Source organism: Harpia harpyja, chromosome Z, assembly GCF_026419915.1.
Source record: "Harpia harpyja isolate bHarHar1 chromosome Z, bHarHar1 primary haplotype, whole genome shotgun sequence".
NCBI lineage: Eukaryota > Metazoa > Chordata > Aves > Accipitriformes > Accipitridae > Harpia > Harpia harpyja.
The window spans coordinates 7,835,752-7,854,964 of record NC_068969.1 but is presented as its reverse complement, the minus strand read 5'-3'; the positions used below and the strand labels follow the sequence as shown (position 1 = coordinate 7,854,964).

At 47.1% G+C, this 19,213-nt stretch overlaps 1 protein-coding gene across 4 annotated transcripts in view; it reads left to right on the top strand.

Moving 5' to 3' along the window:
• POC1A (POC1 centriolar protein A) overlaps positions 1-7,925 on the top strand; it is a 59,283-nt gene extending 51,358 nt beyond the window's left edge. For all 4 annotated transcript variants that reach the window (XM_052777245.1, XM_052777247.1, XM_052777248.1 and 1 more), the window contains one exon: positions 7,639-7,925. In XM_052777245.1, the coding sequence (XP_052633205.1) occupies positions 7,639-7,737 (99 nt within the window). In that variant the 3' untranslated portion in view covers positions 7,738-7,925. The remainder of the gene's footprint in view (positions 1-7,638) is intronic.
• Positions 7,926-19,213: the final 11,288 nt, after the last annotated feature.

Here is a 19,213-nt window from a genome sequence, read left to right as displayed (position 1 = left end):
ACCCTGGTTGTTGCCAGTCCTCTGTATAATATCATCAGAGCTACTTTTTTTCTGAAATTTACTTCCAAAATATGCTTGTTACAAAATCTCTAAGTCTTGATGCAAGTACATTATTCTTCTAAGACTGCCTAAATTAAACACACTCCTAGGGATATTGTTGTATTAGCAGGACACTGTCTAAAGGCTGGCTTCTTTAAAGTGCTGATCATCTCCCTGGAGGTCCACAGGACCTTCACCTTCTATTAGCCTTCGATGGGGAGGAATACTGAACACCTCCCACAATTTGTGTTCACAAGCAGACCTTGAAGATTAATATAAACTGTTATTTGGCCATTGGGTACCAGCAGCTGGGTTAATTTAGATGAGTGATTTGCATACTTGCAGAGGTAGATTGGGTGGCAGGGGAAGGATATGGGAAGTCTTTGTGGTTGGGGGAGACCTCTAGTCATTTGGGGTTTTAACCTCTATATTGTGCAGCTGGTCTCATGGTACATGCTTGGATATTTTGTTGTAGCTCATCATTACTTGCTGTGTTTTCATACTGTGTCATGAAACTTGAAGTCTCCTGACTCCTTTTGCTGTGCTAGTCTAGCCCTAGAGGCCTAGGAGCTCTGCACCAAGGAAGCTGCCTGTACCTGTGCAGAAGCTTGCAGCCATTCCTTTCCAGAAACTTGCAGATCCAATGCAAGTGCCATCAGTTTAGCTTTGGCTGATCAACTGTCAAGACTGAAGCAACAGCAATGTGTGATGAAATATTTTTAGTAAGAGGGCTGTAAATGGAAAGGCTCAGTTACAGATGGCTTGCGTGCCTTGTGTCCCCACACTGTGCGGAAGAAACTGGCAGAGCCTGTGGCTCATCTTCTTTGTGGCTAGGATTGATTTAATACAAAGAATGCCCTTTTCTGTCCTCCAGGGTCCCTTTGGTCACTGTGATGCTGGTACTGACCATGCTGCTTGGTCTGGCAAAGCAGGTCATACTAGAATTTTCAGGTACTCTTGCATGGTTTTCTTACTGTAAAAAGCACAACAAGCAGTGCAAGTGATAACTCGTTGCTGTACTGAGTGTACTGCATGAGTAGACTTGAGTAGACTCATGCAGTAGACGAAAGTTGCTCCTGTAATTTAACTAAAGGGTTGGTCAACTGCAATTCAAGCATCTGCAGAAAGTGGAGTGTACTGGGAGGTGGAAGGAGAGATGGCAGCTGATAATCGTAGCATGGGTTGGGTTGGAAGGGACCTTAAAGATCATCTAGTTCCAACCTCCCCTGCCATGGGTAGGGACATGTTCCACTAGATCAGGTTGCTCAAAGCCCCATCTAACCTGGCCTTGAAAATCTCCAAGGATGGGGCATCCACAGCTGCTCTGGGCAACCTGTTCCAGTGCCTCACCACCCTCACAGTAATAAGGAGGAGGGATTAGCTGAGCAATACTGGTTTCAAATTTTATAACTACCCACTTCCTTCTTGTAGTGCTTTGGGCTGCTAAATATAAAAAATTCTTTACTTTTCAAGTAATCTGAGTAGCATGTGTCTGGCTGAAGAGAGCTGGTAGGACTAGGAGCTCTTGTGTGCTGCACTAGAGAGCAGACATTGAGGTGGTTTAGCCAGACGACTTCTTGAGCAGATCTGGAGCTCTATGTAGGGATCCTGATGAGGCCAGGTTAGTGTTAGCATTTGCACTTCTGCAGGCATCATCATGTATTCCTAATCCACGTGACCCGACTGTGACTTTGGATGAAGGCGCAGAAACCGTGTTGAGGGGGCTTATGGGACTTCCTAACCCACAGCTGCACAGCAGCACTAACTGATACATTCCTGTCTAGCCACACTGGAGCTAAGTGTTTTGTAGTAGCAAATATAAAAGTTTGTGGAATTTGAAGCATGCTACAAAGTAAACCCAGGAAAATTCATGAAGTTGCATTAAAGATTGAGGGGAAGACTGAAGCACTACATGAGCTATATTCTTCATTCTGAAATAATCAATACACTATCTGTGAATCAGCCTGGTGTGAAATATTCTATGCAAATAGGCTTTGTGAGAATTTGCCTTAGAGTCTGCATTCAAAGCAATTGAGATGGTGTGGAGCTACAGAACTTATTTTAAATGTCTCTGGGGTAGCAGGTCTTGTTTTGGTCTGAGCAGATAAGGAGCTATCATTTCTTTAGAAATCATTTCACATTTTAAAAGAAAAACAACAAACAAAAACCACCCTAATTGTGTATTTGATCTCTGAGATTAAGGCTTTGGCCACTAGAGTAAGTCTAGTCCTGGCATGCGTTTTGTTTGCTACATAAAGTGTTAATAACTGTGAAGGCTTCATACCTTGTTATACTCTCAGGTATGAGGCTTACTTCCTCAGTTAGTCTGAACTGCCAGCTTTTTGCTGGAAATGCTTCAGAGCATACTGAATGTCAGTAGCCATTTCAAGTCCCATCTCAAAACTGTGTTAAGATAAAACTTGTACATGATGAGGGCAGTCTAGCTTTCTTCAAGCATGTTTAGTAATAGCAGGGGTCTGCTTTGAGTTTCACTAGATGCAGTTGCTGAGATCGAAGGGAGGCTGACAGCAAGTCAGGGCAAAACTTGGTACGATAGGAGGAAAGGCTGCTTCTCACCAGGCAGCTTCATGCTTGAACCTCAGAGTGACTTGTGCTGCACGAGTTCTCCCATGAGCCTTTTAATCTTGCAGCTGAAGTTTGGTATTTTGAATTATTGTTGGTGGCAGGAGTTAATTACTTGTTCTGTAAAAGGTAGGTAGGGCTACCCTGGTGCAAACCCTTCCTGTGGTACTTTATTTCACTCACTGGATTAGCTTAGAGAAAGGGCTCCCAAGCTTAACTTACCTGGAAACTTGCTAATTTCTGTCTCTGCACAGAACTGCGTATACATTCAGGACAGCATTTAGCGAGTGTTGGAGGTGCCATTTTAGTGAAATGCATACAATAGCTGGGGTCTCTTTTGAATATTACTCAGTTCAGGTGGTGCATTTGAAGGCTGGCAACTGTATTCCTTTCTTGCAAGACTGATTTTACTTTCCAGTATAGTGCCAGCAGGTCTCTTCAATGCTGTGCAGCAGCTTGAGGTCCAAGTGTCACAGATTTGTGCCCTAGAGGTATATAGGTGCCTCTGAACCCACTCCTTAGAGCTTGCTCAGGAGAGACCCTTGGATGCTAAGGGAGCATTCCCACGATGCAGTTTACTTGCTGTACTTCTTGGTTGTGTTTGGGACTAAAATCCACTCTGCAGTGACTGTTTTTCTGGAAAATCAAGTAGCCTACAAGAAGTTACAGCTGGGCATCTAGCTCTTTGAAAACAAACCAGCGTTGGCCTCAGTCTTTACAGAGGGGAGAGCTCTTAAGCCTGCAGCTCCGGGTCAGACTTGGTAAGTCTCGTTCTGCAAATCCACGGACCATCTGTTGTCTTCATTGTACCTCTTGAGAGGCATCCCTAAGTCTCCTTGTACCAGCACAGTGGAGTGGGGAAACTGAGTGAGTGGAAACTTAGAAACTTCTGCATTTGTTGCTTGTTCTTTTGCAGGTGTGTTTTTTGATAAATTGTAAAGAAAATGCTGTCTTCATAAATTAACGTGTCAGATGGGAAAGAAAAATCTGAAGAGGTAGTAGTGTTTTTTCTTGGGCTGATATGTTAGTGCCCTGCAAAATCTTTTTTAGCATATGCTTAGAAAAACTGGGGGAGCAAACTTAAGAATCTTCTTACTTAAAGCTAGGAAACTACTTCTACCTCCTTCGAGATCAATGGAGAGAGAGTGATTTTATGTTATGAAATGATGACAGGAATAGAAGTGCAAGTGTAATACTTAGCCTGCACATAGCCAAGGGCACATCTACTTTGCAGCTGGTGTGCAGGATCATATACCTTGTAGGCTGAGCCTGGCTGTTACCTCATTTGAGTAACTGTAGTATCAATACGTGTTTTTGGGTTCCCACAATTACTGGTGATCAGCTGGAGCAGTGCTATGTCCCCTGTGCTATTATGTGTGCTAACTCAATCAAAGCTGGTGCAAGTGGCGTACTGAAAAACCCATGTGCTGCTTACAGGGCAGGAGCTGCACCTTTTTGCTTGCAGAGTAGTCATCCCTTAGCAGGGTGAGCCTAACATTATTCCACTGTTCTGTGCTCTTGTCAGCTTTGCCCCCAGCTCCAGGTTAAGTACTGCTTTAGTTAATGAGCAGCCATCTGTTCAGGTGGATCTCTATCTCCTGGCAGAGAGGCCCACCACTCCTCAAGAGGGTTGCTGATGGCCTCTGCTTGCTCTGGACTCTGCTTTTCAGGTTTCCTTTGGCAGTTGTAGAACTGGTTTCTGTTGGCATTCATTTAGCACCTGGTTCCCCTTATCTGTAGTCCTTGAAAGAGGCAGGGCTGATTGTCCCTCCAGGACCACTGCAAAAGCCTCAACCCTGGGGCTAGTGGTTCTTAAACTGTCTCTGCTACTTAATCAGACAGGGAAATGTTTAACAGGGACTAAAGAAAAGGTACTGATGAAGGCGTCTTGGAACAGCATCACAAATCACTATTACTTGGGTTGAGAGTGTAAAAATAATATGGAGGAATAGCATAGGGGACTTGTCATCATGTAAGCAAGTGTGACTATTGGGTGCTTCAGTTTAGGCGTCCTGGGGGAGGATGGAGCTGAATGTTCCCCAGAACTTAAAAAGTAAATAGGAGATAACTTTTTTTTCTACATAGTTTTTCATTAATGTTTCCAAAGAGAATAGCAGGGTTTTTTCTAGGCTAACTCTGCAAAGGTGAATAAAGACAAATGTTGCAGGAAGTCTTGGTGGAATTGATTTAAGTAAGTTTTCTTTTGTGTGAAAAATTCCATATTCTGTTCTGGTGTCCATAGTAATGCTCAGTATATTACTGTAATGTCAGAAATACTCCTTAAAAAAAAAAAAAAAGGTTAATCTTCCTTCTCATTTAAGCCTAAACTGTTATCCTTCTGCTAATTTGAGCCAGGATTTTAATAAATTACCCAGCACTTTACTCCCTGGTGCGTAATGGAGACATGTACTGTGCTCCTGACACAACAGGAAGCCCAGATCCTGCCACAGAGAATGGTTTGAGTGTGAACCCAGCTCCAGTGAATCCTCACTGAATCTGGCTAACAGTATTTTCCTCCTTGGCTTAATTGTTGGTTCGTTATCTTCTGAAAAGCAATAGCAAAAACACGCAGGAGTTGAATGGGTGCAGTTTAATTTGCCTACCAACAAGGACTTGCTTTATGGATAGCAACATGGAAATACTGTAAAACTCTGTCAGCTGCTGATAAAGGAGCTTTTCTTTCATGTGTAAGTTACAATATAGCACTAATAGCAGCTGGGCAGTATTTGTGCTTTCCCTTACCTTCCAAGGATGTCAGATGCCCTGTGTATTTTGGGCATCATATATTCAAGTCTAAATGGCTGTAGTCATCAATTCCTACTTTGGACTTCCTGGATTTAATTTCTGACTGCTACTTTTCCACTTTTAGTTTCCAAAAAATACTCACTACAGGTTTTCTGTGTATACTTACATGCAATTTCCATTCTAATAAACGTTTTCCTTACAGCTTTTTCACAAATTCAACACTTCTGAAATCTGCTTTACTTGTGCTTAGTCTCACAGTGCTGCATGTACCAACACTTAACTCGTATCAGTAGGATCGCAGTGGCAGTTAATCATGGAGTATAGGAACTGCAAGTAATCTGGGGTTTTGCTTCTAGCAGGGCAGTGTGACCAGGACATTAATTCAGTTGATTATCTTTCTAAAGGGAATTTGATGCAATGCTTCACCCTCACCTTTTTAACTGAGTCTTGAGTTACTAGCTCTTCTTTTTTAAAATGGAAAAGCAAGGATCCCTACTGTTTTTCATTCTCTGTCTGGTTGCTTGCAGGATAAGATCTTTGCTGTAAACCCCTGGTAGACATTCAGCCTGCTGTGTTCTGCCCTGAGTAGCTTCACTCCTGACATCTGTAAGACAGCCACTAGGCAATAGTGTGGCTTCATAAGAAAAAAGACTAAATCCTCTCTCCTTTGAATAGACGGGAGGGCTCCTGCTGGCTCTGGGGCACCTGGGATGTTACCTGCTGGCTCTACAACTTTTCTTCTTGTTCTCTGTGTACTGCAGCTCTTGTGCCTCAAAGGGATGGCAACAGAGGAGGAAAAAACTTAAATGAAGCTAGTGCTATAGCCCATGGGAATATTTAAGTAATTCAGGGTTTTTTCTTTTAGGTGAAGCTTTCTACAGTTGCAGCAATGCTGCATTAGGCAGCAGGGGTTAGCTCGTCTGCCTTGTCACAGGTCAGCGGGACATGTGCAGTAGAAGTAAGCTTTGAACTATGTTTGGGGAAGGAAAAAAGGGCGCGTTACAGTAAATGCTATGATGCACAGCCCCCTCTGACTTTGTTGATACGCGATCTTGCAAGATAGCTTTGCCATAGCGTTTGGTGTTGTTTTTTACTACATCTGTTTTCTCCCCCCCCCCCCCCCCCATTTGTCTCATTCCTCAAATCATTTTACAGGAGACTTTTCCTAGTCTCAAGTGGCCTTAGCCAAGCTATTTCCTCTCTTTGTGCTTTTGTTTCCCCAGCTGTAAAATGGGGATAATGAGACCTGCTTTCTTTTGTCAAGCACTTAGATGTGCTTACGAAATGTGCTATTAAAAGGCTTTCTATGTATAACTTCTATACAAACAGTGGTTGTCCAAGCTTATTTGAATTACTTTATTGAAGTCCAAGGTTCTGAACATCCTTTGTTTTTAACAGAGTATGTTATTTATGCATTAAAAATGCTCAATATGTGAAGATATTGATTATTGCTGATAAGTTTATGGATATTAAAGCATTAAATCATCACTGCCTATTATCAGCCATTCCGGTGTCTTTGGAAGCTGAAAGTGGTTCTGCATAGCTAGGTCCCTTGATTACCTCAGAGTGATCAATAAAAGGTTTTCAGCAGAAGCTTTTATTGCCACGTGGTTAAAACATTCTTCCTGTGCATTCTGTACATGATGACTTCAGCTCGAGGAGAAAGATACAACAGTTCTTTGTGGGGTAACTGGATTACACAAAAATATTTAGGCATTATGTTGAGGTAGGTATTGCCGCTTTGGGTTTCAATTCCCCCCCATCACCTGTTGCACTGCCTTACGCTAGGAGGGTTTTCTTGCTTGTCATTGTGCTTGTCCAGCAAGTTCTGTGTGTTTTAATTGCAGCAAATGGACAGCTTTTGGGGTAGGGAGGAGTCAGAAGCAGAGAGGCAAAATCAAAGCTAAAACTGGGCAAAACTGTTCAAAACCTCTGTCTCTCATTAGCAGAAGAGTGCCTGGTGACTTTCCAGTGCCTGGTGGCTCATGAATGTGGAAGGACAGAACCTGTCTGTGAAAGGAAATGCAGAGCCCAGTTTGAAAGCACCGAGTGCTGGAACAGGTGCTCGGTGTTGTCTGCAGGAGAGCTTTGTGCCCACCAGCCTCTCCAGTTGTATGGGGCTCTGCCCTGCTAAAATGCTGATACTGGAGTTACAGCCCTGAAATACCTCAAAATACTCCTGTGAATTCAGCATTTTATTACCCACTGAGAGTACAGTACGTGGCTTGTCTTTGTGAGCAGCTCAACAGCAGCTTTAGTTTTGTTTTGCAGACTGTTTCCATCCTGGAGCAGAGGCTGACGCTCACTGAAGACAAGCTGAAGGAATGTCTTGAGAATCAGCAGAAAATCATTCAGAACAAAATGAGCTGATTTCCTGAGAGAAGACGGGAGCTGAAGGCGTTGGGAGGTTTGAGGTTGTTTGTGTTCCTAACAGACTGCGTGTGACTTGCTTTAATGATTTTGAGCACAATCTGTTTTTCAATTGGAATGTACAGTTATTGTATCTGTAAATAAGCTTTGTTACTTTACTAAAATAAAAGGAATATTTTATTCATAAATGTGGATAACGATTGTGATCTCCTGTGTTTTCCAGAGATATAGTAGCCAGCATGTGGTCTGAGTATTAACTAGGAAAGTTGCATTTCTCCTGCCTTTGGTGCTATTGAGTTAGTTTTAAAATGTTTAAGCGTCTTGGAGCTGCCGTATGTTTGGCACAGGCTGTATTAGGCTTGTTGCTGAGGTGTGTGCTGGCTATAGGTGACAAGTAAAGAGGTCCCAGCGCAACTGGCACCTGGGGAGGGGTCTGTCTCACCTGAGTACCAGGTGGTGCCTGGCAAATCTGACAAAGAGCAGTTCAGCCCCTGGATGGTATTTGTGCAGAGGTGATTAAATCCAATGGTGGGATTTAACCTGCTCCCTTGTGCAACGTGTGAAAAAAAAATTGCTTGATGCTGGAAGAGAGGCCCTGGCGGGTAAGGCGCAGGGTGGATTCCAAGCGGATTTTGCTTTGTCTTTGTCTGCTTCTTAAGTTAAAGGCAGAGTAGAGGGAGAGGAAAGGCAACCAAATAGCAGAATGTTTGGTCCATTGTGGAACTTCCCTCTTCTTGCCCCGGACTGCCTTTAATTTTTGGTCATTTGCAGATGTTTTCACAGTTGAACAGCTCATCACTCGCACCTATGCTCTCACCCTGCTCCTTTCATCGCTCCTCCTGACTTTTTTCAGGGCTTTCGCAGGTGTTCAGTATGTAGCTGCACAAGAATTTGGACTTCTGGGAGATCCTGTTCTCCAACACCTCTTCTGCTAACACACACTGGAGGTCTCCTTCCTTGCAATAAACTATTACCCACATTCCTGGAGAAATGAGCTGTGGGAACTTGAGCATCTCAGGGTTAATGAAACCCCTTCTCACCACTGTCTGTCTGACCTCTTCAAACAGGGCGGCTGCCTCGATCCCTACCCTTGGTGGTCCCTCCTGCTGCCACCACCTGCCAGCCTCGCACAGCTTCCAAGGCCCCTGTCTCCAGATGTGCTGTGGGCATTCTGGACGCTTGCCTGAGGACTGGCTGGCATCCTTATTTCACATGGGGCTTAGCAGATCTTAAGGCCAGCCCATGTGGTTTTGGTTTGGGGTTTGTTTTTTTTTCTTTTTGCACCTGTTTCTGTTGCACGCTGTGTCTGCTGGTACAGCGGATTGATAGCGTTAATACTCCTCATCCCATCTGGGTGAAGCTGTTTGCATTCCCCTGCCATCACCAGCAAGCTTCTGGTCTCCTTCCCTCCTGGTACTTTCTACATCTCTAAGAACCCCTTGCTGGCATTATCGCAATATTTCACTCTTTCATTTGCGGGAGGCTGAGAGCTTTCTCATTTCCATGCGTATTGGGTTGATTATAAATCTGAGTTTCTCTCTGCTCTGCCACAGACTCTTTGTTTTCTGTTTCCAAGCTCTGAGTCTGATAAATCATTATTTTCTCTTAGATTACGCTAATGGAATCAATTCAGTGATATTATTCTGTGCTCTTGCTATAAGCTTTCAGTGGCTTTCTGCTGGGAGACTGACATAATTTTCATTGAAATGAGCTTATGTTGTGATGCAGGTAGGTGGGGAGGAGGGGACTCAAAGGTACATAAGGCCAATTTGCTGCTAGGAGAAGGCTGTTACTGCCCTGATTTGCTGCTGCTGAAGCGATGACAAAAATGAGTTGTAAGAGCCTAATTTATCAACTTGATCCTCAATGTTGTGGACTGGCCTTTGGGGTGGGGGTGTGGAGGGGAGAAGAAAACTTAAGCTGTTCCAACCTTCATCAGTTTTTAAGCTTTGCTTTAAAAATAGCTTTTGCTTCCTTTTAATGTGTAGTTTCTTAATGTCTTAGAGACCACAGAAGCAATTTGTATATAGTATTTTAGGGAGAATGGCAATACAAATGACTTGGGCACATTCGATACAGACACTTTTTCTTTTCAGATGTTCTGAGTGAATCCATTTGAAAGATGTAATTGTGCTTCTGAAACAGATGAGATGCTCAGGTGCTGAAGGGCAAGCTACAGGGGTGTAGGGAAAGTTGCTTTTCTGGACTCAACTTCTTAAAAGCACTCATTTGATCAATACGACACCAGGGTGTTGTAACCCAGGGTGGGTGGGTGTGGGGAGTTAGGAGGAGAGGGAATCTAACAACATCTGTATGATTTAGGTGGCACGAAAGGTAATCTGAAGGGAATTTCTTCTTACAGTACTCTCCATCTCAAGCGTTTCCTTGTCCCAAAACCCAGCAACTTGGGCTCTCTTCATTTCGCCTCCTTACGACCTCTTACCTGGGGTAGGATATCAGGACTTAAAATGTACCAGTGCTTCTAAAGGGTGGCTATTGCTTGAGAGGCAGGCAAGGTGTGGAAAATACAAGATTTAAATTATAATCCTTGTACTTAAACATTGAGCAATAACCTCAAAAACACATCTGAGGAGTCCAAATCCTATTGCCTATCTCGTCCCAAGACTCCATGCTTAACTCTATCCACTAAGCACCATGGTTTTTGAGTGCTGAGGAGAGAGGAGCCTCCAGAGTGAGTTAAATCTACTTTTATTTTTACCTTCATGATCTTTTTTTTGACCCAGGGACATCTGCAGCAGCTGAATTGTGAAGCTGTTAACTCGGGGAGCAGTGGAACAGCTGAGCGAAGAGGAGCATGTTGTCTGTATTTGGGCTGACATTGCTTCTATGCCATGTGAGGATATACCCTACCTTGAAAATGGCTTGCGGTGAACTCTGCACGGGGAGGCTACGAAGAGTTAAGAATTTTGTTTTGGATCTCCAAGGCTTGCTTGAAGCCAAGTTCTTAAAAAAGTAGTTTAATTTGTTGCCATTACATTTGCCAGACATATGACCTCACTCAACTTTTAGCAACAGTTCTTTGTGCCGAGATTGGCCCCTGGGGAGCCCGGCGCTGCTGCAAATGGCTTTTTGGCTGCTATGAGTATGGAGCATGTTAAACATAACCGTGATCTGTGAAAAAGTAAGAATCTTCAAGTGCTGCCCGCTTTCCTTCCTGTCTGGGAGCTGGAACTGGACAGATACCACAGCAGAGCTCGTAACTGAATAGGCAAAAACACCAGAGTGTTGTGGTATTGACTTTTCTGGCTGGGGAGCGAGATGGCCAGGAGCATCCTCTGCCCGCAGGGTTGTCACTGGACATGAGTCTGCCAGCTAACTAGAAAATAAAATCCAACTATGATCTAAGTAGCTGGGCTAAAACTAGCCAGCCTCGTGGTACAAATCACTTGTTATATAACATCTTTAAAGAGCTGCTTTTGAACGAAATGTTTTTTGAAACACGAGTGAGTAGGAGGGGAGGGAAGTGAATTGTTTTGCAAAGGTTTGTTACTTGTGACGTGAGAGCAGGGCTGCGTTTCTCCTCTTGCTTTTAGAAGTGGTTGATCTCCAAGTGCTTCTCAAATGGCATGACCTGATGGGCTGTAGTTTTGGGAAGAAAATGCAAAGGGAAAGAAGATTCTCATATTGATGCTCATCTGCATATTTAACCTGGATTTAGCGTGCTGTAGGAAGTCTTATGTGTGTCTCTGGGAAAGCTGGGATCTATTTCTAGCTCTGCAACAGAACTGCCATCGCAGGCAAACATCACTCTTCAATCCCCTGTTCTCCTTGTCAGGGGAGATGCATATAAATTACTTCCTCTATCAAGGTACAGGTTCTGTGGATGGAGAGCTCGTTAGAGATTTGAATGTAGTGTATCAGGGAAGAGAGAGGTGGGCTTGCTTCCAGAGCACAGGTCTCTAGCATCCTTTATTTTCTCCCTGTCTCCTTGTAGCACAGCAGCCGGTGCTGCCAGGGGATGTGTGCTGAGCGCCTTTCTGCTATTTGGCATGAGTGATGGCTGTCACCTAGGGCTTCAGGTAGAGTTTGAAGTTAACTGGTATCACTTCTGAGCAAAGACCGGGGGTACACGCTCACATCAGTGTGTTGGGAGAGGGGGCTGTGGGGTGGTTTCTGTGGGGGAAGAGCACTGTGAACAACTGGGGATGTTCTGGCAGAGGGTAACGCATTGTCTGCTTAGCTGCAGCTGAGACAGGCCAAGGGACCACTGCGTGAGGTCATGAATTTGCCATCTGCAAGGAAGTCTTTCCCCAGTGACCACCCTTAGATTTCTTTATACTCACTCCAGCCCTCCAGTCCTTCCTCCCTGATAACGCAATACAGCTGGAAACGCACTATTTTGCTGTCACAAAACAGTCTGAATCAGTGCCGTGACCCAGTGCCAAAAACCTGTCACCTCCATTCTCCTTTGCTGTTTCTGCTCCCTGCAGGCATCTTCCATGCAGCTAATAATTCACTGCTGCCTTCTGGACACCGGTCAAGCTGAGGATATGGTGATGCTCTGTGCGGCACGATGATTTTTCTGCAAATGTCTAGCGAGGAGTGCTACAAAGGCTGATCCTGCTTACTCCAAGAGCTTGTGGCTGCGTGGAGCACGTGCTGTTGGTGGTGGCTGTTTTTTCAGCTGGTGACTGAAAGGGTTAAGCTAAGTAGCTGCCTGGGTGGAGCTCCTGCATGGCCTCACTTCCCTCTAGGGTGGCTGCTTTTGGCAATGTTTCCATCCTCATGTTTGCACAGCCCTGCTGTGCTAAAGGCCAGAACCGACCTTTGGTGGGCAGATCTCCCAACTGGAGAGAGAACTTCACTGCTCAGCTGAAACGGGACCATCTTATGGGCCCTCCCAGCTTGGAAGTGTGCCGGGCACCATGAGATCCTCCTAGGAGGAGAACTTCCTTGCACATGATATGGGCTGGGGGGGCGGTGTAAGGAGAGGAGGGTTGTTGCTTTTCACCTTCTGTGAATCCACTCTGCCATGTGTAGATGCCATAACAGCAAGAAAGGCTCTGCCTGCCTGCCTGCTGCTATGCTTGGTCCATATGGTGCGGCAGGCGCCTTTGCTAACCAGAGTTAACCAAGATGGTTTTCATCCTGTGAATGCCTAGAAATGTTTTTTTTTTTTTTTTTCCCTTCCCCTCTTCTCTTATCTCCTACCTTCCAGTTGCTCAACTTCTCCGAAAGGCTGTGGTTGCTTCAGGGGACATTGTTCCTTTTGTCCTGGGGGCAATAGATGTTGCTTTCTATGTCAGCGTTTTCTGATGCAGGCCTGTGGCTGGAGAAGCTTCTCGTTGCGTGTTGAGTTTGCTAGACAAGAGCTTTCTCCAGGAGTTAGGGATGAGGATTTTGGCTTTTGGAGCTTGTCCCCTGTGAGCATTGGTCAGTACAACCAAGACAGAGGTAGTAGTGCTATGCAGAAGCTGCCGAGTGCTCCATTTTCCTGTACTAAACGTGGTTGGAACAGAAGCGTGTGACATGTCGCTGCTGAGAGCTGGTGGCCCACAAGCCAGTTTGGTTGAAAGTTTCATCTAGCTTAACCACAGATACTTGGAGAGACTCTGGCAGGGGGAGGGCAGGCTTTGGTTTTGCAGCTTTGCCTCTGCAGTCTTTCATCCCATCTCGTGTCCGCCTGTGCTGGTGGCAGAGTTTAAGAAACCCTTCCCCAAAGCAGCTTCAAACTTGGTCAATGCAGCGAGGTCAAGATGGTTTTAGGGTTCTGTTAGAGGTCATGAGGAAAGACGGAACTTAACGTGGAGAAGCTTTGCACAAGCTCCTCCTCTACTTGCTGTTCCTTCATTTCTGCCACTGTCTGTGTCGGGCTGCGGGTGAAGTCCCTGTTAACAGGGTGGTGCTTTCTTGTGTGGAGGTGGAGCGAGGCAAAGGGCTGGAGTGGAAATGGCAACGTTCAGCTGGGAAATGATTTACCCCAGGCTTCGGGTCTGAGAGCGCAGGTGGGAAACAGCCGGTTGACTCTGTTCTTGGCGCTGATGCTACCCAGGAAAGGTGCTCTCAAACACTCCTGCTCACCAAGCATCTCCCCTGTCGTGCTCTGCAGCAGCGGTAGCACAGCTGGAAAGCGGCTGGCTAAAACGAAACTGTAGGACTGGGGGATGTACTGGAACAAAAGCTCTTGAGATGATGCCCCAGCAGCAGAGACTAAAATCCTGCACACGTGATGGAGAGGAGTGACTTGGGAGAAGTACAGCTGCCTTGCCACAGAGCTGTTCCCTTCTTCAAGGGCTTGGTCTTCAGTATGACAATGTGACAAAATACTACAAGTGCTTCCACAGCTTCAGGAGCAAGAAAGGCAGGCTTCAAGCTTACAGGTTTGTGGAGGAAGACCCCTCAAGGTGACCCGTGGCCATACCTATGTGCTGTTAAGTTGATTAACAAATAACTTTAATGCTACTTGATCTTTTGCTTAAAGATCAATGTGTGCCTGCTGGATTATTTTTTTGTAGCTCCTGTTTGTTTCCTAAGGGAGAGATTGACCCGTGTGTTTGTGTGGTGTGTTTCTTTCCTTTATTATTTATGAAATCAATAAATCTTAAAAAGGAACATTTGCCGCAAAGTGTCTGGAGCAAGGTGTGCTGGAGGAGAATGCGAAAATCTGCCTGCTAGCATGGCCTTTCCCATCAGCCAAGCGTCTTTGCCGGAGAGGAGCTCACCTGAGCACAAAGGGGTGGTTTGTTGATGAAAATGCCTTGACAGCGGCCCAGGTGATGGGGGGCAAAAGCAGAAATTCTTGCCTGAGTACCTGCAGGTCACGCAGTGAAGCAGGGGCAGGAATAAGGGTAGGCCATAGGATTGGTCTTCTAAATTTGGCAGCCCGGGTGGGAGAGGGGAGGCGTGATCCAGGCTACGTGCTGCGGAGGACACTGAAAATTCTTTAGATACCTTTAACTGGGGCTGTGTTGGTGGCGTTGAGCAGGCTTGATTTGCTCTGGAGACTTTGCAGCAGTCCATGGGGCTGCTTCATCTTTAGAGGGCAGGTCTGGTGCTCCTGTGCAGCACCCTGCACAAGATGGTACAAAGCTATCCGTGGTCCATGCCAAGACTGTCCAGACCGTCGTTTGCTAATACACATGCAACAGGCCAGGTTTTTGCCTGGCAAGGTGCCACATGTTCCTTTGCTTCTAGGGTCCCATACCGCAAACTGGCCTGCTACTTTCTGAGCTGTGGCCTTGCCAGCCTCCCCGCACAGAGGAATAGTCAAATTCTGTGTGTAAGGAGACAGCAGTAAGCAGTCTCAGCTGACCCAGCCAGCAGGTATATACCTCCTAGCCGTGCTTTGCAAGAAATGCCAGAAATGTCTGAGGTGTGGCCCAGGAGCATCTTGGCTTTGCCTTCTCTGTCGGCACCTGTGCGAGCTGGAGAAGGGACCTCAGCCTTCAGCTGGCTCAGGTACGGTCACAAGCTGGTGTGCACAAAGAGCCAGCCATTACTCGTGCTCTGCTGGCTCCAGGCTTTATTACCCCGGCACTGACATGGCTTTTTTAGAGGAATCAAAGCCACCAGAAGAACCAGCTTCTGAGCCAGCCGATGTAGTGCTTGCCTTTGGTATCAGCTGGGGACGTGGGCAGGGGCACCTTCTGCAAACAGTGGAGCTGAGGAAGAGAAAGTGCTTATTCCCCCCTCGCTGCTTCTATGTTTTTCCTGTTGCAAGCGAGTGCCTGCTCCCTTCGAGTCAAAGGGAAGCCACTAGTCTGGGTCCAACAGGTTGGAACACAGATGCCTGCAGAATAAGTCCTTGGAGGATGCCCAAGAGCTGGAGTGAGGGCTGGGGGGCTGCAGGGGGGGCCTCAGGAAGGCAGAAGAGTTGTGGAAAAAACAGGCAGCAGGACCAGGGGGAGCTTGAGGATAAACTGCCCCTTGCTGCTACCAGGTAATAATTCAGGTAACCTGAGCACCAGGTGATAAACCACTATCTTGATGTGTGGGGAGGGAACAAGGGTGGGATGGGGAGCGTAGCTCCACAGGGTAGGGCACAGGGGCTGCTCCGCACACTTAGGTCCAGCTCCTGGAGGAGAGGGAGCTCTCTGTGCTGCCATACCTGCTTGTGGGGTCAGGAGCAAGCACCCGGGTGAAACCCTGGCCCCTCGCTGCTCCCCTCTGTGGGATTCCTCTGTGACAGCATCTCCGGAGGGAGCGCAGGATCTGTGCCAACAGCTCCTCTGGCACCTGGGCTCCCCAGCAGCGACTCCTGCTTGGAGTTACCTCCATCACCTCCCCGGTGCTGCAAAAGGCAGGAGCTGGCAGGGAAGCTCGATGTTGTGCAACTCGGCGATGGGTTTGCTGTTCCCAGGCTGTGTGGGTGAGGGCACGGCCACAGCAACCAGCTCTGGTGTGGCCGCAGCTTGCAGCACGCCTGGGGTGATTTTGCCACCTCTGGCAATTTGCTACCTCAAGCAACTGCCTGCTTTGCCTGTGCTGAGAACCAACCTTGCTGCCAGCTTACAAAGTGACGTTTTAACATAGCGAAACCTGCTTGAGCGAGACCTAGAGCTTGGGATTTGGTGCCGAATCATTCCCTGCACTGGAAACCTTTGCTTCAAGAAACAAAGTTGAACAAGTCTCTGTCTCTGCTCCCCTTCCCTCTTCCCACCCCTCTGATAGCAATGGCCCTGTTCATCTCCCTGCGGCCGGCGGGTTTCCCTGCGCTCCCTGCCCTGCGGCTCGGCAGCGTGTTTCGGAGGTTACATTCTTTGCTGCAATTACCCTGCTCTCCTTACTGTGTGCTGCCTTTGTTGCCAGCTCTCAGAGGAGAAGCAAAGATGAAAGAGAGCAGAGATGATTATATTTAATAGCAATGAAAATTGGCATGGTGATTGGGGGCCGTTTTCCTTCCCTCTCCCACCTATTGAAGTTGGGAGGCAGCTTTGAAACCGCACATGGTCATCTCGCCAGGACTGGGGAAAGCCAGCAGTACACTTTATCTGCATCTGTGTTATCTGGACTTTCCAGCCTGGCCCCGGTAGTCAGGAAAGTAGCTTTTTTCTCCCCCTCTTTTAAATGAAAAGCCTCTTTGCCCCCTTCTGCAAGTGTGTGCTGCCCTGGCTCCAAGTGGATTGGCTTTCCCGCCTTTTAGATGCAAATACCTTGCTAATTTACAATGATGGGAAAGGAGCAGCAGAAAGCTAAATGAAGGTCAGCTAAAGCCATCTTTCCTTAATCCACCCCAGCATTTCACAGCCTTGCTTGGAGAGCTGTGGGGTCAGCTGCTTCTCATCCTGCAACGAGCTGCTCTGGCCCATCTTGGAGTCCCAGGTTTGGGAGAGGTGTTGCACCCCAATGTTGCTGCTGCTGCTCAGGTTATGCTGGGAGACGGTTGCTGGAGGTGGAGAGGTGCCAAAATGCCAGTCGGTAGATCCCCAGCAGACACTGCAAAAGCTTCTCCCTGTCTTGAAGGTAGATGTGAAATGGACCCCGTGGCATATAAGGTGTTCGGAGAGCTTGATGGCTGAGCGAGTGACAAAGGGACTGTGACTGTGCTATCACCGACGGAGCCAGCGTGTCCGTCTGTTTTCAGTGGAGTGAGTGGCAAGGCCACTGGTGCAGTGTGACCACAAAGCCCAGGGGTAAGTGCACGCTGTGGCCTTGGCAGGAACCTCTTTAAAAACATGAACGTGGTTCTTAGTCCAGTATTTATTTAATGTCACCTCCTCAAGCTAAGCCATGATTTACCCATGGGGACAGCTGTTAGACTCAGTGCTCTCCTTTTCCTTTGTCCAAGGACACTGCTGGTCTCCCTTTCCTCTTGCCAGGCAGCACCTCTGCCAGCAAGGAGGGGACAGACCTCAAGTATGAGCTGAGAGCTCCATCGCTGCTGAAGGACCCCTGAACAGGCAGGAAAGAGTGAGACAGCCTGTGGCAAGGGCCTTGTCGACCAGTAGATTTCCATCATCAAGGTTTCCTAGGTGGCTGCTAACAGAAAGCTTCAGGCCGGAGAGATGGGAGGCTTTTCCTTCCCTGGGGGGTTCATGCATTGGGCAGCACAGCAACGTGTCACGTTCCCTGGGCAGTCTGGGATGGAAGGAGACAAGAAACCAGAGCATGGGTAGGAGAGCCTGTTTGTCCCTGCTGTGAGCCAGCTGCAGTAATGGGTTATACTAGCTATGAAGCTCATCCTCATCTTTGTGCTAGGGGCTGTACTAATCTGAAATGGAAGTTGACAGGTACCCCAGAGAGGTCACCATCCGCACTGGCACAGGAGACTAATAGATTTGCCCAGCAAGGCAGGGACGATGGCAGCGGGTGACCCTGTCACAAGGGCTAGCCCTTGGGGAGCAGCAGGTTCGTTGTCCCCAGGGTGAAGCGGTGGCTGTGTTACAGCGTGCTGGAGGCTGCGTCAAACTTTCCACCACCCTGGACCAAATGCTGCTCATTGCAAGCGGCTTCCCCCAGCCTCTGCAGCCAGAGCGCAGGACTTGGCAGTGAACCAGCTTTATTCCTGGCATATGGCATATTTACCTCTCTGCTGTGGCAACCTGTAACCTGCCTCCATCCTCCTGAAACCCTCCTGCCTGTTCAGGCTGGTGCGAGAGTTTCCTTTCCTGCCGGAGGGCGAGATGCTGGATCCGGGCTCCACCTCCTCCCCAGGTATCGCTGCTTTCCCCAAGGCATGAACCATCCCAAGGCTTTCAGTGAACTGTGGCTTTTGGATGGTGGAGAGCCGTAGCCTGCGTTGGCCACTCCTCTTCTTAGGATCCCTTTGCCTTTTTCCCACCTTTTTCCCACCTTTTTCCCTTTTTCCCCACTAAACCCTCCTTGTTTTTATCCAGTGAGAAATTTTATGTGGTTTAGCTATTCAGCGAAGTTTTTTTTCCCCTCTTCTTGCTCTTGCTCACTCTCAGGCTGCACGGAAATTGTTCTTAAAAACCTTTACACCAATTCATCTGAAGTTGATTCCTTGGCAATCTAAGCAAGACTGCTATAATCCATCCACATCTATCTGCACCAGTTTAACAACTAACTCAGCTGAAATCCCTAAGGTTAGTTAAAACTATCTCCTGCATCTAAACAAAAGGGGTTTTTTAAGGGATTTAACCCTTTGCCTTCCCTTCCCAGTTGCACAGAGTGAGCAGTGAAGTCCCAGCTGGCCACCTGGGAGCTTTCCCTCACCAGAGGGGAGATCAGGTACCTCTATGGAAATTGTGCAGAGCTGGGGTTGGGGCCAGATGGCTTGGGAGGCCCCTTCTGAGGTTATCGGCTCTGATGAGTTGTCCAAATGCAAAACACGTGTGTGCAGAAAGACGGCAGTGAAATCGCTTTTGACTCAACGCAGCATCTTTGCAACCATTTATAGGACTGTTGCACTGGAGAGACTTTAACGCCTCCTTTCCTCTGAGCCGCGACACTGATTTTCCTTTTTCCTGAGCCTTTTCTTTCCTTGCGTTTGCATCCTGGCTGGACATAAAGCTGCTTTGTGGCCTTGCAGCTGGTAGTGTTCAAGTGGGTCCCA